This window comes from Phyllopteryx taeniolatus, chromosome 18 (genome assembly GCF_024500385.1).
Source record: "Phyllopteryx taeniolatus isolate TA_2022b chromosome 18, UOR_Ptae_1.2, whole genome shotgun sequence".
Classification (NCBI taxonomy): domain Eukaryota; kingdom Metazoa; phylum Chordata; class Actinopteri; order Syngnathiformes; family Syngnathidae; genus Phyllopteryx; species Phyllopteryx taeniolatus.
This window is the reverse complement of record NC_084519.1, coordinates 2691472-2719163: the sequence shown is the minus strand read 5'-3', so window position 1 is coordinate 2719163 and position 27692 is coordinate 2691472. Positions and strand designations below refer to the sequence as shown.

The 27692-nt window shown below is 42.2% G+C and overlaps 1 protein-coding gene across 2 annotated transcripts in view; it reads left to right on the top strand.

The window, feature by feature from the left end:
- The window catches only part of cnih3 (cornichon family AMPA receptor auxiliary protein 3), a 111007-nt gene that overhangs the window by 70587 nt on the left and 12728 nt on the right, over window positions 1-27692 (top strand). For both annotated transcript variants that reach the window (XM_061754842.1, XM_061754841.1), the window contains exon 4: window positions 16352-16464. In XM_061754842.1, the coding sequence (XP_061610826.1) occupies window positions 16352-16464 (113 nt within the window). The remainder of the gene's footprint in view (window positions 1-16351; window positions 16465-27692) is intronic.

Below are 27692 nucleotides of genomic sequence, written 5' to 3'. Positions count from 1 at the left end.
AATAAGCGTCTCCTGAAAGCAAAACAGCTGATGGGAAACTTCCCAGGAGCTCAGTAAAGGAACGGCCTGATGCTCTGGAGAGAACACGTTCCACAAAGTGTGATACGCTAAAAGAAAGCAAGGCTGATTTGCCAGAGGGTTTAATTGGACCTAGTTCTGTTGTTCCTGTACAAGTTGAGGGCATCTACGCCAAAGCTTTGCTTGATAGTGGGTCCCAAGTTACCCTGCTGTACCGCTCCTTTTATGACAAGTATCTGAAACACCTGCCCTTGACCCCTATTGAGTGCTTGGAGATTTGGGGCCTCAGTGTAGACCGATATCCATATGATGGTTATATGTGTTTGAAACTTGAGTTTGCTGGAGATGTAGTGGGTGTAGCTAAGACCATAGAAACACTTGTGCTTGTGTGTCCAGACCCAGCCATGAAAGGTGAGATTTCTATTGTGGTTGGCACAAACACTTCCATAGTTCGGAGCTTATTTCATTCCTGCAAGACACAAAACGGAGATAATTTCTTACATAACATGTCTGTTCACCCCGCAATAAAAGAGGCTTATGAGAAGTTTCGGAGCACCCCAGATGACACAGCTGACCTAAAAAGAGGAACAGTCTGGTTCACTCGAGAGAAGCCCTTAGTGCTGTCTCCTGGTGGCGTTGCAAAAGTGGTTGGCGTGCCAAAATTTGTTGGGGGGTTTTCTGGTCAGGCTGTTCTTGTAGAACGCCCAGAGGAGGGTTACTTCCCTGAAGAACTGTTAGTGATGCCTGTTGTTGATAAAGCAAGCGCTGTTCATTGTCGTCGTATCACAGTAACTTTGAGAAATGTATCAAATCATTCTGTGACATTGAAACGTGGTATGCAAATTGCTCATTTGCACAGGGTGGATGTAATAAATGCAGTCCCTGAAAAGAAGTCATCTAAGCCGTCCACATCTCAACTATCCCCCTCGTCTTTCAACTTCGCAGATTCTCCTGTGCCTCCTGAGTGGAAGGAGAGGCTGTGTCAGAGAATGATGAAAAGGAAAGAGGTTTTCTCCTGTAGTGAGTTTCACGTTGGTTGTGCAAAGAGCACACAACACAGCATTCGAGTGACGGAGGACAAACCATTCAGAGAACGCTCTAGACGCTTACCTCCAAAGGATTTGGAGGATGTGAGAAAACATTTAAATAATTTGAAAGAAGCTGGAATAATTTCAGAGTGTAGAAGCCCCTATGCGTCACCTATCATTGTGGTCCGCAAGAAAAATGGGACCATACGTATGTGCGTGGATTACAGGACATTAAATAGGAGAACAATTCCTGACCAGTATACAGTCCCACGTGTGGAGGATGCCCTGACATGCCTGAGTGGTAGCAAATGGTTCAGCGTGCTTGATCTCCGAAGTGGCTACTATCAGATCCCTTTATGTGATGCTGACAAAGAAAAAACGGCATTTACCTGTCCGGCAGGATTTTATCAATTTGAGAGAATGCCACAAGGCATCTGCGGAGCACCAGCCACGTTTCAGCGTATCATGGAAAGGACGGTTGGTGATATGAATCTGCTGGAAGTGTTAGTGTACCTTGATGATGCCATTGTTTTCGGGAGAACAATGGAGGAACATGCCTTCTTAAAGTGCTTGACAGATTAAAGGAAGAGGGTCTTAAATTATCTTTGGATAAATGTCAGTTCTGCTGTCCCTCTGTAACCTATCTTGGGCATGTCATTTCTAGCAATGGCATTGCTACTGATCCTTCAAAGATCGAAGCTGTGAAGTCGTGGCCACGCCCAGAGAACATCACTGCTCTCCGTTCTTTCCTTGGGTTTTGCGGATACTACCGACGGTTTGTGAAAGATTTTTCCAGAGTCTGTCAACCGCTCAATCAGCTACTGCAGGGCTGCATTGTGACTGGAAGGCCAGGAGGAAAGACTAAAATGGAAAAGAACAACAAAGAGAAAGAGAACTCAAAAACAGACATGAAGACAACAGAGTGGTACCACCCCTCAGAGCCGTTTGGGGCAAGGTGGAATGAAGACTGTGAGAAAGCTTTTGAGAAATTAAAGGTCAGTCTTACAGAATCACCTGTCCTAGCAATCGCAAACCCAAATCTGGCTTATGTTCTGCATGTTGATGCAAGTAGAGAAGGCTTAGGAGGTGTCCTCTATCAGGACCAAGGAGAAGGTTTGCGCCCGGTTGCATTTGTAAGTAGGAGCCTCTCTCCGTCAGAAAAAAATTATCCCACGCATAAACTTGAATTTCTGGCTTTAAAATGGGCTGTCACTACCAAGCTGCATGATTATCTCTACGGAGTCAAGTTTGAGGTTCACACAGACAATAACCCGTTAACATATGTCTTAACCACCGCTAAGTTGGACGCAACAGGACATTGATGGTTAGCGGAGCTATCAATGTATGAATTCAGCCTGAAATATCGCTCTGGAAAACAAAACATTGATGCAGATGCATTGTCACGGCGTCCTCATGCTGACAGCGATGTGTCTGGTGAAGAGTAAGTGTCCATGTCTCCTACCAGCGTCCTAGCTGTCTGTCACATGTCGTCAATTAGAACACCTCATCCTCACCGTTGCAGAGCTGTGGATCTCCTGGGCTCATCCAAGCATGCTGTACTCAGAGCTTATTGTAGTGTGTTATCTGTAAGCACTCAGCCACTGCCCCAAATGTCTTTAGCTGACATCTCACATTCTCAGCAGGAAGACCCATGCATCGGAGAAGTGTGGTGTGCTGTTGTGCAGAACTTTGCGGACCGGGCTAACAAACGAAAACATCCGGATGTGTCATTGTTGTTAAAAGAGTTGGAAAAGTTAAAGGTCAAGGACTCTGTACTGTACCGAATCAGTAAGCCTCCCAACAAACCAGTTCGACAACAACTCTTACTCCCACAGAAGTTCAGAGAAACTGTTCTTCAGTCTTTGCATGACCAGTCAGGTCACCTTGGGTTTGACAAAACCTATGGGTTGGTGCGAGAGAGATTTTACTGGCCTCGTATGAAAACCCAGGTTGAGACGTATTGTAAAAATTGTCCAAGGTGTATTCAGAGGAAAATGCTGCCCAAGAGCGCTGCTGAGTTGTCACATCTTACCAGTGAGGGGTCTGTATGGATTTCTTGACAATTGAGCCTGACTCCAGAAACATTTGTAATGTGCTTGTAGTTACAGATCACTACACACGTTATGCTCAAGCTTTTGCGACTAAGGATCAAAAGGCTTCAACAGTTGCTAAGGTCCTGTGGGAACAATATTTTGTCCACTATGGTCTACCGAAGCGAGTACACTCGGATCAAGGCAGAGATTTCGAGAGCCGCCTCATTCATGAACTGTTGAGTATGCTTGGTATAAAGAAGTCTAGAACCACACCTGAGCGTTTCAATAGAACTCTTCTCAACATGCTCGGTACTCTTGATGCACAGCACAAAAGTAAATGGAGTAAATACATCAGTCAGCTGGTGCATGCATACAACTGCACGCTAAATGAGTCAACAGGCCACTCGCCATATTTTCTCATGTTCGGTCGAGAGGCTAGACTGCCAGTAGACGTGGCATTTGGAGTCTCAAGTGATGGTACATCCACCAAGTCCTATCTGAAATACGTCAAAAACATGAAACGAGAATTACAGACTGCCTACCAGCTCGCCGAGAGCATGGCTAGAAAAAAAAATGAAGGGAACAAACAACGCTACGATCAGAGAGTTCGTTTCTGTCCATTAGTCTCTGGTGACAGGGTGTTAATCAGAAATCTTGGACTGCAAGGAAAACACAAGCTAGCTGATCGTTGGAAAGCTACACCATACGTTGTGGAGAGTCAACTCCCTGGTTTGCCTGTGTTCAAGTTGAAGCCAGAGAACGGACAAGGCTCTAACAAAGTATTGCACCAAAATCACATTCTGCCCATTGGACAGGAAGTGAAATTGAATGTGGAAAAGAACGAAGATACACTTCAACGCAAAAGGAGAGCCAGCAAAAGACTCAAAGCAAAGAGGGCTGAAAACTGTAATCTTTCTGGTGTACCAGCGCTTGATCATGTTGAAAAGATTGAGTCTGCATCTGACTCAGAAGAGGATGAAATGGGTGTGTGGTATGATTATCACTCCATATGTGAGTCAAGACAACCGGAAGCTCAGGAAACTGTTCAATCAGAACCTGTCAGCATGGATTTGGATCAAGTTGTCCCTCCAATTAACCAAGAGATGGATGAGGTTACAGTTGAGGCATCTGCGGCAACAGATGACGATGGATCCGTAGTGCAAGATGAGACTTTTGAAAGTACTGTTGATACTGGAAGGGACACTGAAGCACAGACATTCGATGTAACGACTGCGAGACAAGACAGTGTTACAGAGAGTTCAGACGAGACACGACGGCCTCAAAGACTGAAAAGGGTTCCTACCCGACTAACCTATGACTTGTTAGGGAGTCCAAGCTCTGTGGCAGTTAGTACTCATACTGTCTCTCGAGCTAAGGTTGATGATAAGACAGATGGCTTATCTCCATCACCTTTGAGGTACAAAAGCACTTTTTATAAGTGGATTGGTTTAAGAGGGGAGTGTTTATCCTGTTCATAAAAGGTTATGTTGTTATACATGTCATGAGGGCATGACCATTTTTTTTTGTGGGGGGAGAGTGTAGTGTACTGACTAAAATGTGTTGAACTGTATTTGTTTGAATTGCTGTTGTGAAAACTAGATAAAAGTTTGTTTGGTTCTTTGTGTGGATGGATACTGGGGTGTCCCGCGTTCCGAGGGGTCTGTGAACATTTCAGGTTTTTTTTCTGTTTTTAATGATTGATTGAAGGGGTGGTGCGTCCAATGGGATTGGGGGAAGGAGGTGGGTCGTGGGGAGGAGGAGCGGGAGATGCGGCGGGGAAAGAGAAGTTTTTTTGGGGGGTTTGGACACGGATTTACTGTTTCAACGCGAACGGATTTTTGACTGTTTTCAACGCGAACGGATTTACTCTTTCAACGCCACGGGTCCTGCCTGCTCAACGCCACCGGGCTGCTGCTTCGACGCTACGGGATCCAGTCGCTGTGCCTACTGAAGCGTTTTGAGGGCGCGTTCCTACGGCAATCGGTTTGGGTTTCTTTTCCCCAGTGAACTGAGGGTTCAACGGTTTTGTGAGTACTGCCAGTGAGGGCTACAAGTAGTTTTCACCGTGGAACATTTGGGAGAGCACCGCAAGTGCAAAATGAACTTAGTCAACTTAATTCCCAGAGCGCTTTAAAAAAAACAACCACAGCTGAAACAAACTCCTGCACATAAATAAAATTTAACATAAAACAAACACTAAACTGAGGCAGCGCCCTTAGGAACCGGAGATTCACCCAGTGTATCCGATGCAGATAATTAAGAGAAGAGAAGAAGAGGCAGATAACGTCCTATACTAAGTTACAGCAATAGTCATTATTCCCACAGAGCAGAATATATGCCCTTGAGTAATATTGTACTGTATCGTTTGGTTGAACATGTTGGTGTTTGTACAATGTTTAATTCGCTTATGTGGTATGATATGCTGTTCCATGTGTGTAAAAGGAGCAGCTGTTTGAAGGTTTATTATTACCGTAACATGGATGCTAATTTCCGCGAGCTAGTCTGTCGTGTTTCTCATTACTGTTATGTTTAGGGTGAACATTTTGGTGTTCATATACTGTATACAATATTTAATTCTCTTTTGTTTAATGTGTTGGTTTTACAGTAAATTTTAACTGGGAGTGACAAAGAAACAGCTTCAAAAAAGCACTTTTTGCTTATTACAAGAGTCTCTTATACATCCATCCATTCTCTGTTCCGCTCAGCCTCAGTAGGTTCACAGATGAGTTGCAGCCTATCCTAGCTGGGGAGGTACACCCTGAACTGGTCGTTAGCATGGCACAAATAGACAAATAACCATTCACACTCACACCTACAAGCAATTAAGGTCCCATCAATATTTTTGGACTTTGGGAGGAAGCCCATTTTTTATATATAGTGAAAGTGTAAGTGTGTTTCAATAATTTGAAATGTGTTTTAAGTGTATGGGTTGGTTTAAAACAATAATTTAAAAAAAATGTTTTTTTAAAATGTGCTCTATATATCATGATTTTTCACCAATCAATGGTGGGTGTGTCTGGAACGTTGTTTCTTTCTTCTTCTTCTTTTTTTTTTTTTTAAGCGAGGGTTCAAAATGACCAAATTGACATCAGGCTCTGTTGCGGTCCTAACCTCATAATGTTTAAGTCCTAACTTTATATTATTATATATATTTTTTCTCTCTTATGTACAAGCCGATACTGGACCTATAACATGTAGAGCAGTCACCGACACAGCTCATTAGTGCCACAGGCAAGATCTAGGTTTCGTATACCTGTAAAGGGAATCATGATGCAATGTCATCTACATTCAGTGGCCGTACTGTACCTGATCTGGAGCAGCACATCAGAGAGGGGTGGATGTGTCAGTTATCATTTGCAACAGAAATATAAACAGGAGGAGATGATGCGCATTAAGCATGGAGAAGGGGGCTTTTTTTCTTTAATATAGAAAATTCTACTTTCAGGCCTTGGGGGTATGAGAATATACTTTGATGAAGTAAAAAGCATTTTGAATGCTCACAATAAGAGGATTTTGGAGCACACCACCCCTTTTTGTCAAGGGAAATTGAAAAAACAAAAACACAAAAAAAACAGAATAGAATAGAAACATGTGAATAGAAATATGTTGGGTTTTATTTTCAGAGCAACCTGAACCTGATGTACTCTTTACATTCCAGAATGGTGTCATATAATCAACAGAAAATGGAAATGTGGGAATTTTTATACAGTAAGGAAAGTTCCAAGGGAATTAATGTGAGCCGATGGCAATTACCAAGTATTTATGAGATTTTACGTCAACTGGAAAGTTACTAAATGAATTACGAAATGAATAATTGTATGAAAGTGTCGAAATGTATTACAATTTTGAACAGTCATGGTTTCTGCAGTCTACATTTTTCCCAGGAAAAAAAATTGGGAAACTGTCCAGCGATTTATCAGAAATTTAGTTGCTCTTGCCACTTTTAAAACAGGGAGCAAAAATGTTGTCATGATCTGTGTTTTTGTTGACTTTGTTTTGATTAGATTTAGTTTAGTTGTTTTTTGTCTCCACCTGTTCTTGTCTGCCCTCTACCTTGTCATCCAATCAGCTCCCTTCAACCACTCGTGTCTTGTCCAGGTGTTCCTTGTTGTTTAATCAGTTTGCTTGTTGCTGTATGTCACAGTTCTCTCGTTATGTTATGGTTCATTTTGTTTTGAGTTTAACACTAATGTTTATTTTTTACTCTGACCCCTTTTTTTTTTTTTTTTTTTTAGACTTTCGTTAATTTGGTGTTTAGATTTCTCTGTGCGCCTTGTTTGCCCCTTTTGTGTTTTTGGAACTAAACCATTTTTGGAGATTCATCCTGCCTTGCCTGCCTGCTTTGCTGGTTTGGGGTCCAACCTGTCGCAAACCGTAAAAAATGTGTATACTAAGCTGCACTCTATTTGTTTTAAGTTGAGATCTGGATTCTGCACTTTACAGTATATATTAAAGACGTGTCTGTACACCATCTTCACAAACACTTCAATCCTTTAAGTGTACATTTTCAAAACTTTCTTATATGTACAAAAGGCCTCTATGCCCACATATTCCCAGATGTGGGTGATCCTTATGATCTTGTTCTGAATCATCACCAGTATCAGCTATAAAGTGACATAACCAACCCGAACTACCCTGGCAAATTTATCTCGCAGCATCAGCTGGCAGCTTTAAACTCTCGACAGCTTTGAATGTCCGCACTCTCACCTCATCCAGATCAATTACTTTTGCCTCTTATTATTTGCCCCACTATGTTCATGGTTATCCTCAATTTAAAAGTATTTGTATTTGACTGGGATATGTACAGTACACATTTGTTCCAAACCTTAGTTGCCGTGTTTTAACACAGTATTAGTGGCAGCTGGTCTATAGAGGATGAAAATTGAGGGGGGGAAAAAATAAATACTATGAAATACTCACTGGCATTTGTTATACTGTATCTGTTTTACATACAGGTAAAGACATCACCAGATCAAGACATTACTAACATTTTGGACATTTAAAATGTATACCCTTAAACAAGAGCCAACACACACACACATACACGCCTACGCACACATGCACACACACACACACGGAGCAGTGAGGACCACACTAAGTCAGCATGATAGCAAGCTAGGGGAACCAAATTTTACCTTTCAAATTGCAGAAGTACAATGAGATGTAAAAATGTTAAATATAGAAATAGCAGTTCCAGCAGCCAGCCAGCAAGTGAACTTCACCACGCTTTGACTGCAGGACTTGTGAGCAGAGAATGTGATCCAATTATATTATGATATATTAATATATTATATTATGCGTGCAACTCTCCACAATAGCAATTCCACTTTGGGAGGGTGCATTCGTCTGTGGGCGCTGGAATTCGACGCCCCGTCATGCTCCCATCTCTTGTATTAAACAGAAACTACCATGGCCTAATGGTTAAGATCATCGCCTGCCACCGTGGGGGACCTAGGTTCAAGACCCCGACTGTACTGGATGCATGCATGTTCATGACAATAAAAGATGATTCTTCTTCTACTGTGCATGCCCAACTTTTAATGAGGCAATATTTAAATATTTTTGCTCCCCAAACTGGACATGCGTCACAAAATGAGGCAATAGAGATAAACAAATGTACTCATTCACTGTCTACACTGTCATCTTGCTCATCTAAGAATACATCCATCCATCCATCCATTTTCTGAGCCGCTTATCCTCACTAGGGATGCGGGAGTGCCAGCTGTCATCGGGCAGGAGGCGGGGTACACCCTGAACTGGTTGCCAGCCAATCACAGGGCACATTTAAACAAACAACCATTTGCACTCACATTCACACCTACGGGTAATTTAGAGTCTTCAATCAACCTACCACGCATGTTTTTGGGATGTGGGAGGAAACCGGAGTGCCCGGAGAAAACCCACGCAGGCGCGGGGAGAACATGCAAACTCCACACAGGCTGGGCCGGGGATTGAACCCCGGTCCTCAGAACTGTGAGGCAGACGCTCTTACCAGTCGTCCACCGTGCCGCCTCTAAGAATACATATACATATATTTTGTTATATTTCATTTTCATTATTTATTTTTTTCTCTTATTGAAGGTGACTCAGTTAGTTAGTTAGTTAGTATTTAGTATGTAATTAACTTAAATGTATACCGGATCAACATGTACTTGATGATTTGAATTTACCTCAGTGGCTTCAGACGAGGGGAGCCAGTATACAGTATAGCCATATATTCACTTGATTAGATGCAGTATTGTAATCCTGGGGTTTTTGGTCTTTACCAAAATGCTGAGCTCAGATTTCTTTAATGGGTTATTTTTAGCAAAATAATTAAATTCAATCCCTCAAATGGCTAATGATGTTTTATGAAAGTCTATATGTACAGACACCGTTTATATTCGGCCATGAACAAAGTCGCTCACGTTTAGCTCATATGATTTGGAGTTGTGCTAAAAATGATGGCTTGACACCTGAATTCCCGGGATGGCAAATTTTCTGGCGTCAAACAGCACGGTTGCAGCTGTGTAAAGTACATTATTCCAAAGTATAGTGATGCCGTCTATCCTGGGACATGTCCCGGGAGTAAAATGACATTTCAGATCAGCGCACAAATGAAGTCTCGCCGATGTTAGAGATGAACAGCTTCTCGATGGATCAGATGGATACCTCCGGGCACGGTAACACGGCAGCGAGGGACATCGAGCTCCAGTCCCAGATGGACACAGTCCCAGATGTGCACCTCTGTCGACACACTGGCACTCATTCACTCCCTCATTTAGAACAGTCACCAAGCAATGAAATTGAATGCGTATGCTTCAGTGCACTTTCACACTCACAGTCATATCTGCCGTTGTGAACATGTTTGCTTCCTGTGTTAGCTTGGTCTTCAGTATAGTTTCTCGACTCTTCATAGTTTCATAAAACTATAGTGGATTAAAAGGATTTCAAGGCCAAGTATGGACTTGGCAGGAATTTGGTGATTTACATGCAGTTTGATTGTGTTACTTTATGTCAAATGACTATGACGATATCTGTAGACAAACACAGCTGTTTACGCAAATACTGTGTGCTCAAACATGAATGTTTCATGGCTAGAGACAAGGACACAAAAGGCATTCCTAATTTGGATTCTGTTGCTTATTTATCCTTCCAAAGTATGTATAAAGTATGACCAGTTGATTTTACACCTAAGGCGGTGTGCTATGAGCAGAAGAAAAACATGATAAAAAATGCAAAATACATAAACACCCGCGGCACGGTGGGCGACTGGTTAGAGCGTCAGCCTCACAGTTCTGAGGACCCGGGTTCAATCCCCGGCCCCGCCTGTGTGGAGTTTGCATGTTCTCCCCGTGCCTGCGTGGGTTTTCTCCGGGTACTCCGGTTTCCTCCCACATCCCAAAAACATGCATGAATTGGAGACTCTAAATTGCCCGTAGGCATGACTGTGAGTGCGAATGGTTGTTTGTTCCTATGTGCCCTGCGATTGGCTGGCAAACAGTTCAGGGTGTACTCCGTCTCCTGCCCGATGACAGCTGGGATAGGCTCCAGCACGCCCGCGACCCTAGTGAGGAGAAGCGGCTCAGAAAATGGATGGATGGATGGATGGACATAAACACCCGGATTGGAAATCTCTTACATTCTTTATTTGTTACCAGTCATGGGTGCCGTTGATCATAGGAACTTATTATAGCAACACACAACCCAAGCATAATGATGTAAATCATGTGATGCCACATAGCACCTCTGTTTGTGTGTTGAGTTATGTAGTATGCAGCGTCTTCTTTTTTCCTTTTCCAGAGTTCAGCGAGGCATTGCAGCAAGCGGCATATAGATAAAAGAAGTACATTTCTGTGACAGGGATATCTTCATGTCAGGCATGTAACGTAAAGCCAGTCAGCCCTACTCATCTAATCTTTCCTTAGTTTGACTGTTGCATGGGTAGGACAACAGCTCTCACAGCTCTGACATTTTCAATAGATACTGAACATTATCTTCGTAAAGGCAGCATTTTTGTATGATGTTGGTGCACAGACAGCTGAGGCCATAGATGGAAAACTGGAGACAGATAGGACAGATTATGATATATTGGAATATTGGAAGATATACAATATTGGAAGTAAACACTATGATCAGTCGTGTTCAAGGTGGAGCATTAACTGTTCATGGTTGTTGTGACCTCTGCTTTACTTTCTGTTTTGGAATTAAATCAGGAAACAAACTTGTATTTTGTCATTTTAATGAAATCTTTGCAAAGAGAGAGGCAGACAGAGAGGAACTTGCTTATAGCTGCTTCGCGCCTCCCCCTGACTCTGAAGAACACGGAATAGCAAATGAACAGTTCAACTAAAATGGGAGGGGGCCGAGGCCTATTGACACTTTATCTTATCTTGTCCTTGAGAGAAAAGGGAGGCTGGTCGAGCCACTGAGACAAGATGAGGAAAGACCAAAAAACAAAACAAAAAAAACCTAGGTATATTTGAAAAAGTCACATAAGAACTAAGAACTATTGAAGTAATAAAACTCACACAGAAACTAGGGAATAATATAATAAAAGAATATAGACTCGATTTTGTCATAACACTGCTTCATTTTGACCGTACGTTGTTCTTGCTGTGATATATTGCCCAGCATACCAAACAAAGCTGCACCAAAAACACCACATTGACAAAAATGGGGGATGTTGCACTTTTATAGTTATACTTTTTGTATTTGCACTCCAGTACGACCTCAAATGTAAAATTTGAGATGAACTGCGATTGTTGATACATAAATCCTAAACTTCAGCAATGACTGGTAGATAAGTAATTGTCTGCTGTGCTTCTCTTTTTTCTTTCGTTGGCTACCTTTCAAAATCAGCTTCACCTTCAGCTATCTTTTCCCTTGTTGCAGACAACACACTTGCCCTCTGGCCTGGTCCAACTTTCTTCCTTCCTATCATGACTTGTTCTTTCTTGGTGAATTATCTCAAAAGGATCATCTAATATTTACTGGCTGTACCAAACACCACCAGTGTTCGGGCCCCTGAGGATCAATCTCCAATCTCCCAATGTTTGTTCAATTTCCTTGTTAGCTAGATATTTGATATTCCTCAGAGGTTGCCTTCTAAATTAATGAATGTAATGAAACAATAAGGCATTCATTCATTCATCTTCCGTTCTGCTGCGGGCGTGCTGGAGCCTTTCCCAGCTATCTTCGGGCAAAAGGCAGGGTACAACCTGAACTGGTCACCAGCCAATCACAGGGCACGTAGAAACAAACAACCATTCACACTCACATTCACACCTACGGATAATTTAGAGTCTTCAATTAACCTACCATGCATGTTTTGGGGATGTGGGAGGAAACCGGAGTACCCGGAGAAAACCCACACAGGCACGGGGAGAACTGCAAACTCCACACAGGCAGGGCTGGGAATTGAACACCGGTCCTCAGAACTGTGCGGCAGATGTGCTACCCAGTCGACAACCAGCCGCCGCGCCTGAAACAATAATATACATTATTTATTTAAAAAAAAAAAAAAAAAGAATAGCAACCATGTTTTTTCTTAAACTATTTAGTGGGCGGACAGCCAAGCTCTAACTAACCTCATATCTTTGCAGGACTGCAGGTTAGAGTTCCCTACCATTCTTCTAAATTCAGGGTTTATTGTTCAATGCATTGGTAAAATAACATTTATTTTAAAGGCGTTCGTGATCAATTTCAACAAAATTTGAAAAATTTTCAATCTGCTATTAACTGATTTGTATTTGAACATGTTAAAGGTGGTCTACAATCAACATCTCTGTAAGAGCAAGTGTTGGTTGCTGCTTCTCTGGCTGCCTTCTATGTTTGTGTGCTTTTTATCATAGCCTGGCTAAGCTTTTGGCTTTGTTGTTTTAGATTATCTATCACAAGTAAAGTAAAGTAAACCTGCTGCAGCTGAGGAATTACCTGTTCCTTCACAACAGACTTTTCTTTTTCTTTTTTTTGTCGCCAAATTTCAAGAAGGGGAAATGTAAGTAGATACACTACCAGTCAAAAGTTTGGACACATTTTCCTATGCTATTGAACTATACTGTGTCCAATTCTTTTATTGCATGTAGTATAACAGCGGAAGAATTGTAGAAATTGTAATGAAAATAATGTTTAAAAATTCTAAATTAAATTGGGGAAAATAATTTTCAGCGTCTCTGAGGTTGGGTCTGTCGAGTGCCATTTAGGTTACCTAAAACACGAAATAGCCCAGAGTTGTGGTTGTAAGTAGTAGTAGTAGTTAGTAGTAGAAAATGTATGAATATTTGCACTGAAGTTTTAAGTGCTGCCTGCCACCATTTGTTAGGGATTCAGATTGGGACAGAGAGAGAAAGCGTGAAGCATTGTCTGCATGTTTTTTAATGAGGTTTTTGTTCATACAGGGAGTGGACAAGTGTTTTCCCACTCATCCATGCATACTGTAGTACAGGCAGCATTGTTAAATGGGTAAATTTTGTTTTAGTCATAACAGCATTTTCTTTCGTCTCCTGCTGATGGGGAGCTTTTCTGAGAGAATGCGGCCATCCGTTTTTATAAAGGTGTGCAGCCATTTGAATAATGCATCCAGAACAAACCCACTTAATGATAGCGGACATCTTGTACCGTGAAAGTCTTACTATACCATTAGAAACACTGAGTGAGTATACAGTTCATACAGTACATATTAACTTTGCTATTAAAACACCACTCTGCTCTGTATTGAAAGTAAAAGAAAAACAGCTCTCACAGATGGATCTGGTTGAGGTAGTGACCAGCTCTGAAAACGATTCATTCTAGGCCACGGCCATTTTAGACAAGAATTAGGTTTGGCAGACTGAACGATTTTTGTGATTGCATTTGACATTTTGTAACTCTGCAGCCATGATGCAAATGTTCAAAGCCCGGTCAATGATAAAGAATAAAGCTGTAAATGTCATTCCTTTGGATCTTAAATGTGTTCAAGCCAGTGTTGAAAGGGGCAAAGACCTACACGGTTTTTCTTGTTAACACTTGGATGCATTCATGTGTTTTCACAACCAGAGGTAACGTTTTAAGTCAAAAGGTGGGGGATTGTTGGTTACTGAATGACTGAATCACCTGAATCTCAACCGAGGGTCACTAACACTGAGCAACATGAAGCACAACTAGTCATGTGGCAGAATACTTGTTTGACCGGAATCATTTTAATTCATAAATTAAATTAAAATTTAAAATAAAAAACAATAAAAAATATATAAAAAAATAAAATCCTATTTTTTTTTTATTTAAAATTAAATTACATTACTTTAAATTAAAAGTAGGCATCACCGTGTAGCATGTGGTTAGCGCATCTGCCTCACAGTCTTGGCTCAGGCCCGCCTGTGTCGAGTTAACATGTTTACTGGTGCTTGCGTGGGTTTTTCCAGGTACTCCGTCATCCTCCCACATTGTTCGTAGGTGTGAATGTGAGTGTGATTCATTGTTTGTCTATATATGCCCTGTGTTTGGGTGACGACCAAAGGCTTCAAGCAGAAGATTGTGATGCTCAACAACTTGAAGTCACTCTTAGAAGCATCCACTGAATCAAGCTTTTGTTAATGCTGTGTTCCAGTGCAGCCATCCGAATAGACATTCTCTGGCTTTTCACAAACGCCTGCTCTAAGAGTTTGGTGTTTTCATCGAAAATGGTGTATAGCAGTGCGATAGCCATAATGCTTCTCAAACTGGCAATGAACTGCAGTTGGGGCATAAAAACTTCTTGGCAGGCGGCAAATTCGCAACGCTGCCCCAATGTAAATTGGCGAGTCTTGAGCAAGGGAATGATATGCTCACAAAAACTGCAAAGCCTAAGATGTCATGCTCATGACCTCACGTCTGTCTGAATGATACCTGAAATGAAATAGATAATATTGCGTGACTTTCGGACCACCTTGTATACATGAAGTATTACTGAATAATTTTAGTTATATATAGTTCTCCCTATGTAGCAATAACATGCAAGCTTTTTTGACCAAACAGTGATCACATGTTGTGATGACTATTTTGTAATCTGTTGGGGGGAGGAATAGTCGATTTAGTGAGAAACTTAGCAATGCTGCTGTGATGTGGATCAGTAAGGCATATTATTATTGTGATTGCACCTAATATTGCTGCTGCTTAACACCTGCAGGCATTCAAAAAGATTGTTTGATAGAAGCCAATTGGCCCTAAGCTTTAATTACTTTTTATTTAATTTTGTATTCATAAGTTCATACGAGTTAACTTGCATGTGCTTCATATAATCCACTCCAAGTACTGTAATTATGTTTGCTAAGAGTGAGCATAACCAATTGGGAAAATAACTGACTTTTAAATTCTTTATTTGTTAGGAGACATCCATCCATCCATTTTCTGAGCCGCTTCTCCTCACTAGGGTCGCGGGCGTGCTGGAGCCTATCCCAGTTGTCATCGGGCAGGAGGCAGGGTACACCCTGAACTGGTTGCCAGCCAATCGCAGGGCACATAGAAACAAACAACCATTCGCACTCACAGTCATGCCTACAGGCAATTTAGAGTCTCCAATTAATGCATGTTTTTGGGATGTGGGAGGAAACCGGAGTGCCCGGAGAAAACCCACGCAGGCACGGGGAGAACATGCAAACTCCACACAGGCAGGGCCGGGGATTGAACCCGGGTCCTCAGAACTGTGAGGCTGACGCTCTAACCAGTCGCCCACCGTGCCACCCTGTTAGGAGACAAGAACATATTTAAGGAGATATAGGGTCTTAATGGTACATAATTCACTAACAAATTGATTTTATGTATTTTTTTTCTCAAGAAAATGAAACTGGCAGTCATTTCCAAAAATATCAATCCATTTTGGAGCAATTGGCCCCTTTTTCGTCACCAAAATTGACACTCCCCATGTCTTGGTGTGATGTCAGTGGCAGAAGTGGAGACCAAATTCATTTCATATCCGGTATAGAAAAAGGAATGTACGATACTATACTATACTATACAATACTATACTATACTAAACTATAAAGTGGCAGCATTACCTCCTATTTTATATATCATAGCTGTTGTTGTTGTTTCATAAGACATGATGTAAAATGTCTATTAAAACAAAACCTAATCTAACCTGTTTTGTTCAGAGAAGGACGTTCTTTTTTATCCACAATGTCAACCATGTTGATGATGTTTCAAACTGTTGCATACTGTACTAAAGTATATACTGTAGGGTCATATGTTGACACAGAGATTTACTGGTTTGGAGTGGGAGCTCTGTGACTCACTCCTTTTGCATGTGTTGCTATCTCTCTCCATCTTATCTTTTAGTTGGTGCTACCAGAGTACTCGATCCATGTTCTCTTCTGTATCATGTTCCTGTGTGCCCAAGAATGGCTGACTGTGGGCCTCAACATCCCCCTGCTCTTCTACAACACATGGAGGTGAATACCGTAATCACAAACTATTGTTTTTTTTTTATTAATGTAGATGTGGGTGTAAAGGTGTGACCAATTTAAAATAGCTTACTAAACTATAGTTTTAAATAAGGCTATGTTTACACTGCATGGCATGATGCCCGATTAAATTTTTTTGTTAAATCAGATTTTGTATGTAGTCGTTCACACTGCAAAAACAAATGCGACTTGTAACGTGAATGGAATGTGTCCGTGAAGTGAAACGCATGCACACACAAAAAAAAAACAAGGCACAGCGTGTTTAAGGAAGTAAACATGGCCCTCGTCCTGACGTATTTATGGCAATATTCACATTTCAGAGTGGCCTTTTGTTGTGGCCAGCCTAAGGCACACCTATGCAATAATCATGCTGTCTCATCATCATCTTGATATGCCACACCTGTGAGGTGGGATGGATTATCTCGACAAAGGAGAAATGCTCACTAACACAGATTTACAGATTTATGAGCAATATTTGAGGGAAAGGCCCTTTTGTGTATGCAGAAAAAGTTTTTGATCTTTGATCTCACGAAAAATGGGAGCAAAAACAAAAGTGTTCCGTTTATATTTTTAGAAAATGGATGGACAGATGGACAATGTTAATGCTTTTCATCACTTTTGAAGTGTGGACTCAAGTCACATGACTTGGGACTCAAGTCATGAATTTTATGACTTTAAACTCAACAAAATGTCAATGCAGCCCTATGGGGGGCACAAGCCACTACAAACTGTAGCTTGGTCCCAAGCCCGGATAAATGGAGAGGGTTGTGTCAGGAAGGGCACCTGGCTTAAAACTTTGCCAAACAAATATGAGCGTTCAGCCGAAGAATTCCATACCGGATCGGTCGTGGCCCGGGTTAACAACGTCCGCCCCCGGCACCGTGAACCTGCAGGGCGCCGGTGGAAATTCAGGTACTGTGGGTCGAAGACAAAGGAGAGGTGGAAAACAGGTTCTTAGGAAGAAAAAGAAGAGGAAAGCACAGAGCCTACAACTGAATGTGGGGACTTTGAATGTTGGGACTATGATAGGAAAATCTCAGGAGTTGGTTGACATAATGATTAGTACACAGGTTGATATATTGTGTGTCCAGGAGACACAGTGGTTCTTAACCTTGTTGGAGGTACGGAACCCTGGCAATTTTATCTGGAGTTCACGGAACCCTTCCTAATTTGAAAAATAAAACATAATTTATTTCAATTTCAAAACAAGTATATATTTTATTGTCTGTGTAGATTCTCAGTCATCCAGGTCATGCACAAAATGAACCTCGCATCAGTTGCACACAAAATCGTTGTGTTAATAGAACAAAACCAACTAAACTTAAATTTCACACAAAAAAATAATAATTCATTCAATTTACTGTAAGTGAATGTGAATTTGGCTGTTGCCAGTCCCCTTGGTAAGGGTCACTCTCATGCCAGAGGAAAGGACTTCGTCGTGAAAATTCACGACAAAAGCTGTTCCTTTTCTTTGTTATTTCTATAATCTTCGAAAAGGGCTCATAGGTAAGAGTACATTTTTTGGGCTCTTTTTTTATTATTGGATGCGCTGTCTAATGCCACAGCAATGCTACTCAATTGTATCATTGAAATGTTGTTAAATAAAGATGGTTTTAAAAAAAAACAAAGCATTTCAACTCGAGGAGCAGCGCCGCAATGGTAAACGCCCACCTTGACACAGCATTGTTTTGAACGGCATAAACATGACATTCAAAATGCAGTCTGAAAAGGATGCATGCACGCACGCACACACGGTGTGTGTCGAGTCCTCGGTTGAAAAAGCGACTGCCTCACCGAACCTTTGGGGTTTGATCGAACCCAGGTTAAGAACCACTGATCTAGGAAAAGTGGCTGTGGAATTTTTTACCAGCTTGTTCAACAGAATTCTAGCAAGTGAGAAGATGGTTGAGGAATGGAGGAAAAGTGTGCTGGTGTCCATTTTTAAGAACAAGGGTGATGTGGAGAGCTGTGGGAACTATAGGGGAATAAAGTTGATGAGCCACACAATGAAGTTATGGGGACAGATGTATTTGTTAGCAACAGTATGGTTTCATGCCTAGAAAGAGTACCACAGATGCATTATTTGCCTTGAGGACGTTGATAGAAAAGTACAGAAAAGGTCAGAAGGAGCTACATCTTTGTAGAGCTAGAGAAAGCCTATGACAGAGTACCCAGAGAGGAACTCTGGTACTGCATGCGGAAATCTGGAGTGGCAGAGAAGTATGTTAGAATAATACACGACATGTATGAGGGCAGCAGAACAGTGGTGAGGTGTGCTGTAGGTGTGACAGAGGAATTTAAGTTGGAGGTGGGACTGCATCAGGGATCAGTCCTGAGCCCCTTCCTGTTTGCTGTGGTGATGGATAGGTTGACAGATGAAGTAAGACTGGAATCCCCATGGACCATAATGTTTGCAGGTGACATTGTGATCTGCAGTGAAAGCAGGCAGCAGCTGGAGGAACAGTTCGAAAGATGGAGGCATGCACTGGAAAGAAGAGGAATAAAGATTAGCCGAAGTAAGACAGAATATATGTGCATGAATGAGAGGGGTGGTGGGGGAAGAGTGAGGCTACAGTGAGAAGAGATAGCAAGGATGGAGGACTTTAAATACTTGGGGTCAACAGTCCAGCGCAATGGTGAGTGTGGTAAGGAAGTTAAGAAACGAGTCCAAGCAGGTTGGAACAGGTGGAGGAAGGTGTCAGCTCTGTTGCGTGACACAAGAGTCTCTGCAAGGATGAAGGGCAAAGTTTATAAGACCTTGGTGCGGCCAACCATGAGAGCTGGAGGTGGCGGAAATGAAGATGTTGAGGTTCTCTCTTGGATTAAGCAGGTTGTATAGGATTAGAAATGTGCTCATCACAGGGACAGCCAAGGTTAGATTTTGGAGACAAAGTTAGAAAGAGCAGACTTTGATGGTTTGGACACGTCGAGAGGAGAAATAGTGAGTATATTGGTCGAAGGGTGATGAGGATGGAGCTGCCAGGCAGGAGAGGTTGATTGATGAAGTAAGGGAAGACATGAGGGCAGTTGGTGTTAGAGAGGAGGATGCAGGAGATAGGCTTACATGGAAAAGGAGGACACGCTGTGGCGACCCCTAAAGGGACAAGCTGAAAGGAAAAGAAGAACAAGAGACTCGGCAAGACTTGCAACTTGATTTGGACAGGAACAACTCATGACTTCACTCATACTTGAGCCCAGTGACTTAAAAAGACTTGACACTTTTAGAGTTGAGAAATGATCACTCTGCAGCAATCTCTCCACAACTCAACTCACCAATTTTATTTACAGGAAGTACAGAACAATGTAACAATGAAATTGATGCACTCAACAGCTATCATTCAGGTGGAAGTACCCCACCATATCAAAGCTTAATTTGAACTTGAAATCGTTAAATTGTTCTAACTGACATACCACAGTTAAAATTGTGCCTTTATAACAAGATGACAAACTTGTGTTCTTGTTTTTTAATTAATGCCTTTGTTTTTGATACTCCCAAAAAATGCTGTTTAAACTGAAATCTATTTATATGTGTTTTATTTATTTGTATTTGTGTTTGAAATTGCTGCATTAGAAATGTTTGTAGACATGAAAATGCAGTTGCCTGCTATATCCACAATGTGAATTTAAGAAAAAATACTGTTGATTATCGAAAAGAGGAAACCAATTGGTCATTCATCCATCCATCCATCCATCCATTTTCAACACCGGTTAACCTGGTTAGGGTCGCGGGACGCTGGAGTCTATCCCAGCTGCTTCGGACGAAAGGCGGACTACACCCTGGTCAACCATTTGCACTCACATTCACACACCGCCACTGAGTGGGAACTGAACCAACGCTGCCCGCACCAGTCAGGGAAGTGTACCACTACACGATTAGTGACTTGGTCATTCATTATTAAGTGAAATGTCAATTTTTTTCTTGTGTATTCATAATTGTTCTAACCAAACAGAAATATATTTTATCTTGATTATTACTTGATTATTCAATAGAATTGTTTGTAGGATATTGGCAGTGATGCATGCACTCCAAAATGCCACTATGTTGAGGAACGAGCAAAGTAATGCATTACTTTCTCCAGGAAAGTAGCTACATACAGTTACATTTTCAAAAGCAGCAATAGTTACTTTTGAGTCATCAATGTTTCTCATCAAGCATTAACCTGTGGCTGATGATTTGAACAAAACACAGTCCAGCTATTCAATTACATTTAACTACTCATGCAGACAGCATCTTTTTCAACAAACCCAACAAAGAGATTGAGAGGTGATTGTTTATTCTACAATGCACAATGACGGTACAGTCATAAAAGTGCAAAGAAATGCACAAGTTCACTATTTCCACAATATTTGTATTTTCCTTAGTAAAACGTGTATATGATTGTTGTTACTTCTTTATTTACACTTTAAGAATACAGTTTTACTGGCGTGTTAAGGTTGGCACGGTGAACGACGGGTTAGCACATCTGCCTCACAGTTCTGGGGACCGGGGTTCAAATCCCGGCCCCGCCTGTGTGGAGTTTGCATGTTCTCCCCATGCCTGGGTGGGTTTCCTCCCACATCCCAAAAACATGCATGGAAGGTTAATTGACGACTCTAAATTTCCCGTGTGTGTGGGAATGGTTGTTTGTTTGTGTGTGCCCTGTGATTGGCTGGCAACCAGTTCAGGGTGTACCCCGCCTCTCGCCCAAAGATACCTGGGATAGGCTCCAGCAGCCCGCGACCCTAGTGAGGATAAGCAGTAAAGAAAATGGATGGATGGATGGATGGCGTGTTAAGTGCGCAATGCATTTTGGGTTAATTATTCATTCCAAAGTGCACAGTCATAAATCATCATACAATCAGGACTGATTCACTGAAGGACTTACAATACTTATCTTAAATAATATTTACAATGAAAAGTGAGAGCTTTTAACTTGGTCTGTAGTCCGGACTGTGAGCTGGTGTAACGCACTGCACGGCTGACGTCACGTAAGTAAGTGCTTCTCTCCCCCCGTCAATCACCCACAGTTTTTCTAGTTGCGTAATCTTGTCACCTTTTCTCGCTCTTCGCATCAAAATTACGATGGTGGGAGCAATGGTCTGTTTTTGTGTGTGTGTGTGTATGCCCCCAATATCAAACCGCCACTCAGGTTTACGTACATGCATGCACACATACACATACACACACAGTTGCCTTCATGGACCACAATCATCATCCATCTATCTAGCAGTTAAGAGTCTTTCGAGAAGTGTACTGAGAATGGTGTGCTTGTTTACGTTTAGGTACTAACTGTACTGTGTTGGCATGTCAACTCTGCACTAAATTGCTGTTTTAATCTGGGTTCTACTCAATTTATATTTAAGTTATTTGTTCATGTTGATGACATCGTTCTATAACTTGGGTGGCATACATTACCAATTAATGGGTACGGTTAATGCTTTTTTTGTACTGTGGATAAATGATATCACTGCCACTGTGCAGTTGCTGAAAGTAACTAAAAAGTTACTTTTTTCTAACTTAGTTACTTTTGAAATCAAGTAATTAGTAAAGTAACTAATTTACTTTTAAGATCAAGTAATCAGTGAAGTTCCGACTGAGGACCATGGTCTCAGATTTGGAGACTCGGCTGCGAACCGTTCCAGTGAGAGATCACGGCTTGATGAAGCCAACAGAACCACATCATCTGCAAAAAGCAGAGATGCAATACTGAGGCCACCAAACCGGACCCCCCTCTACACCTCGGCTGCGCCAACACTGCTCCTCCTGAATCTGAGATTCAACTTCCCGACGAACCCTCCTCTCCAGCACCCCTGAATAGACCTTACAATGGAGGCTGAGAAGTGTGATCCCCCTGTAGTTGGAACACACCCTCTGGTCCCCTTTCTTAAAAAGGGGGACCACCACCCCAGACTGCTAATCCAGAGGCACTGTCCCTGATGTCCACACGATGTTACAGAGGTGTGTCAACAAGGACAGCCCCACAACATCCAGAGTCTTTAGGAATTCCGGGAGAATCTCATTCATCCCCGGGGCCTTGCCACCGAGGAGCTTTTTAACTACCTTGGTGACCTCAACCCCAGAGAAAGGAGAGCCCACCTCAGAGACCCCAGAATCTGCTTCCTCATGGGAAGGCGTGTCGGTGGAGTTGAGGAGATCTTCGAAGTATTCTCCCCACCAACTCACAATGTCCCGAGTCGAGGTCAGCAGCGCCCCTTCCCCACTATACACAGTGTTGATGGTGCACTGCTTCCCCCTCCCAGAACGCCGGATGCTCTAACCAGTTGTCTACCGTGCCGCTCGACTTTCCATATTTTTTAAATCATGTCAGGAACATTACCATGGGACAGTTACTGCTGTGGCGGCACGGTGTAGGACTGGTTAGAGCGTCTGCCTCACAGTTCTGAGGACCGGGGTTCAATCCCCGGCCCTGCCTGTGTGGAGTTTGTATATTCTCCCCGTGCCTGCGTGGGTTTTCTCCGGACACTCCGGTTTCCTCCCACATCCCAAAAGCATACATGAATTGACGACTCTAAATTGCCCGTAGGTGTGAATGTGAGTGTGAATGGTTGTTTGTTTGTATATGCCCTGCGATTGACTGGCAACCAGTTCAGGGTGTACCCCGCCTCCTGCCCGATGTTAGCTGGGATAGGCTCCAACACGCCCGTGACCCTAGTGAGGAGAAGCAGCTCAGAAAATGGATGGATGACAGTTACTGCTGTATGTTATGTAGTCGGATAAAAATAATTCTGGATACTGTTCAGTTCCAAAACATAATCATTACTCTACAATTGTAATCGCTAATAAATTATGGCTTCAATATTTGTTATTTTAAAGTACAACCCCAATTCCAATGAAGTTGGGACGTTGTGTTAAACATAAATATAAACAGAATACAATGATTTGCAAATCATGTTCAACCCATATTTAATTGAATACGCTACAAAGACAAGATGTTTAATGTTCAAACTGATAAACCTGATTGTTTTTTGCAAATAATCATTAACTTAGAATTTTATGGCTGCAACACGTTCCAAAAAAGCTGGGACAGGGTCATGTTTACCACTGTGTTACATCACCTTTTCTTTTAACAACATTCTATAAACGTTTGGGAACTGAGGACATTAATTGTTGAAGCATTGTAGGGGCAATTCTTTCCCATTCTTGCTTGATGTACAGCTTCAGCTGTTCAACAGTCCGGGGTCTCTGTTGTCGTATTTTATGCTTCATGATGCGCCACACATTTTGAATGGGAGACAGGTCTGGACTGCAGGCAGGCCAGTCTAGTACCAGCACTCTTTTACAATGAAGCCACGCTGTTGTAACACGTCCAGAATGTGGTTTGGCATTGTGTTGCTGAAATAAGCAGGGGCGTCCATGAAAAAGACGTTGCTTGGATGGCAGCATATGTTTCTCCAAAACCTGTATGTACCTTTCAGCATTCCTTGTGCCTTCACAGATGTGTAAGTTACCCATGCCATTGGCACTAACACAGCCCCATACCATCACAGATGCTGGCTTTTGAACTTTGCGTCCATAACAGTCCGGATGGTTCTTTTCCTCTTTGGCCCGGAGCACACGACGTCCGCAGTTTCCAAAAACAATTTGAAATGTGGACTCACCACAGTAGATGATGAAATCCCTAAATTCCTTGCAATTGTACGTTGAGGAACATTGTCCTTAAACTGTTCGACTATTTTCTCACGCACTTGTTCACAAAGAGGTGAACCTCGCCCCATCTTTGCTTGTGAATGACAATGGCAATTCAGGGAAGCTCCTTTTATACCCAATCATGGCACCCACCTGTTCCCAATTAACCTGTTCACCTGTGGGATGTTCCAAACAGGTGTTTGATGAGTATTACTCAACTTTCCCAGTCTTTTTTGCCATCTGTCCCAGCTTTTTTGAAACATATTTCAGCCGTAAAATTCTAAGTTAATGATTATTTGCGGAGGCACGGTGGCCGACTGGTTAGAGCGTCAGCCTCACAGTTCTGAGGACCCGGGTTCAATCCCCGGCCCCGCCTGTGTGGAGTTTGCATGTTCTCCCCGTGCCTGCGTGGGTTTTCTCCCGGCACTCCGGTTTCCTCCCACATCCCAAAAACATGCATTAATTGGAGACTCTAAATTGCCCGTAGGCATGACTGTGAGTGCGAATGGTTGTTTGTTTCTATGTGCCCTGCGATTGGCTGGCAACCAGTTCAGGGTGTACCCCGCCTCCTGCCCGATGACAGCTGGGATAGGCTCCAGCATGCCCGCGACCCTAGTGTGGAGAAGCGGCTCAGAAAATTGATGGATGGATGGATGGATGATTATTTGCAAAGAAAAATAAAGTTTATCACTTTGAACTTTAAATATCTTGTGTTTGTAGTGTATTCAATTAAATATAGGTTGAACATGATTTGCAAATCATTGTATTCTGTTTTTATTGATGTTTAACACAATGCCCCAACTTCATTGGAATTGGGGTTGTATTTATTGCATCAACCTGGCAGACGCATTTGCAGCCAAATGTCTTCTCTTGCATGCTCTTTTGTATTTCCTGTATCCACGATTGCTGCTGAAATTATGCACATTTCTCCATTGTGGGACTAATAATGGTTATCTTATACTCTAAATATTTATGATATTAATGTACTTTTAAATTTATAGGCCCGTTTTTTTTCAAGTGACGTCGCAGTTGTGAAATACCAATTCATTTCCGGTTTCCGATCCATGTGTTATGTCGCTATCAAGCATTGTAGTGCATTCTAGTATTTTCCTCGATAGACACCGATTCATTTGAGTGCTATTTTGCTCTTCGAATTTGGCTAATCTCTGCTATAACGCGATTCCAGACAGACGTATGTGACAAGTGTACTGTACCACCCAATCACTTATTTTGGTGCTTTGTGACTTCATGTCACGATAGCTTAGCAACTGGCTTCCCCGCCGTCTGTCTTTAATCTTATTCTCCCTCCATCCTTTTTCACAATACTTGTCAAAATGTAGTTTATTCGCTGTCATGGAGGCGATAATTAGTGACTTATGCTGCGTTGACAACTGACGCACGTTCTTCCGCCTCTGCAGCTCAGCATCGTATTTAGCCACATTAGCTGTAGCTGGGGTGACGAAAATACATAACATGCAACAAGCATGAACAGCTTTCCGAACAGCAGAAACCAGCGAGGTTAGGCGACAATAGGGAGGCTGCAGTTTGCGGTAGCCACTTGCATAATGACAGTAAAGTTGATTGACAGTTGATGAAGAAAGTCAACACACCCCATCTTTTTGCTGAACATAACGGGGCCATGAAAAAACACCATTCACATCATTTAGAATTACAATTATATAAATAAATGCACAGGAAGGAGACTGAATATAAAGCAAAGGGTGCTGCATTAGGTTAAGGGTTTCGCTTCCAAGGGTTTATACAGTATACTGTACATTGAACAAAATAAAGCAGTCATCTTGCACACTTGAATACGCAGACAGTCCAGTTTTCTTTCAATATCTGTGTTTCACATATACATTACATTTCTGGAGCCCCCGGAAGGTAGCAAGTGAAAATTGGGTCACCATTAATTCATCTTTCTCTGTCATTACGACTGTTCTTCCCATCGGTGCTATCGCGATGCAGACCGCAAGCAATCTGATGGGTCTGAGCTCAGCTGGTTGTTGTTGCAAAGGGGAGGAGACTCAGGGAGAGAAAACACGTCTTGCTGTTTCATTAATTGGAGACTGTGCCAGATGCCTTCTGGCTACAGATGCTGCTTCACATGCAGCTGAGAGATGAGAAGACAAGAAAACAGGAGAGAGGGAGCAAGGCAGAGGTAGAGAAGGGAGGAGGAACAGCTGGAAGCTTGGACGGTGAGGCAGAGGAGAAAAGCATGTGAGTGATAGCTAATCGCGACAAGGTGATTCAGTGGAGAGTGGCAGTGATGGAGAGCCAAATACACACATCTCCCAATGGGAGTGTACCGCATTGGCACATGAGTGCAGCTGTATCTTGTTGTGATACTAGCATGCCTCCTGGGTTGATTGCGAATGCCAACGTTGAATTTTGGTCATGAGGGATGAGCAGCCAATGAAACCAGATGCCTTTGTATAATCGTATATCGATTTCATTGTAGCTACTCAATTGTTACATTTTGATATTTCATTGACTTTTTGTCTTCGTCCAACTGGTTTATTAAAGCTGCATTTACACTACATGGTTTGACCCATTTCTGTTCTTTTCCCCCAGATGGCCCAATTTGGATATGATTTGGCAGTATTGGGGGGAAAAAAAAAAAAAAAAAACACACACACCTTGGCAAAGTGGTGCCGAGATCCAATTTACTAGAATTATTTTAACTGATGATACTGGAATTTGCAATTGTTGCAGTTGTTTAGAAATGCTACCATGCATTTTAAGTCTTTAATGTTTTAACAGGCGGCATGGTGGTCGACTGGTTAGAGCGTCTGCCTCACAGTTCTGAGGACCGCGGTTCAATTCCCGGCCCCGCCTGTGTGGAGTTAGCATGTTCTCCCCGTGCCTGCATGGGTTTTCTCCAGGCAGTCCGGTTTCCTCCCACGTCCCAAAAACATGCATGGTAGGTTGATTGAAGTCTCTAAATTGCCCCTAGGTGTGAATGAGATGTGCAAGTGGTTGTTTGTTTATATGTGCCCTGCAATTGGCTGGCAACCAGTTCAGGGTGTACCCCGCCTCCTGTCCGATGATAGCTGGGATAGGCTCCAGCACTTCCGTGACCCTTGTAAGGATAAGCGGCTCAGAAAATGGATGGATGGATGGACGTTTTAACATAGAACATGTTGACATCTGCTCATGATGAAGTATTGACTGATAATATTAAGATGTCAGTGTCATGATTACTCAGCAGGATCGTAACAGCTGTTATGGCCTCACAGGCATTTGCAATTCTGCCCATAACTGCTCTGCATACTGTATACTGATATATACAGTACGTGATATTATACATGATCAAGTTAATTGCGTGACTGTCTGTGTGATTAATCATACACCTTTGAAACATATTTTTTTTTGAGTGAAGTTAACACTCCTATCAACTTTGAAGTGCAAATATATGTGCTATACATATTTTTCACCTGCATTAAAAACTGGATTTTGCAATAATCAAAGGCAAGCTCCCTTCCAATGGTTTCATATATGTTCCCGTGTTGGCCATTGCAAGGTTACCTGGCAGTTTGCTGGGTTTGGCAATTAGTTTTCATGAGTGGCGAACTGTCAGCCACTAGTT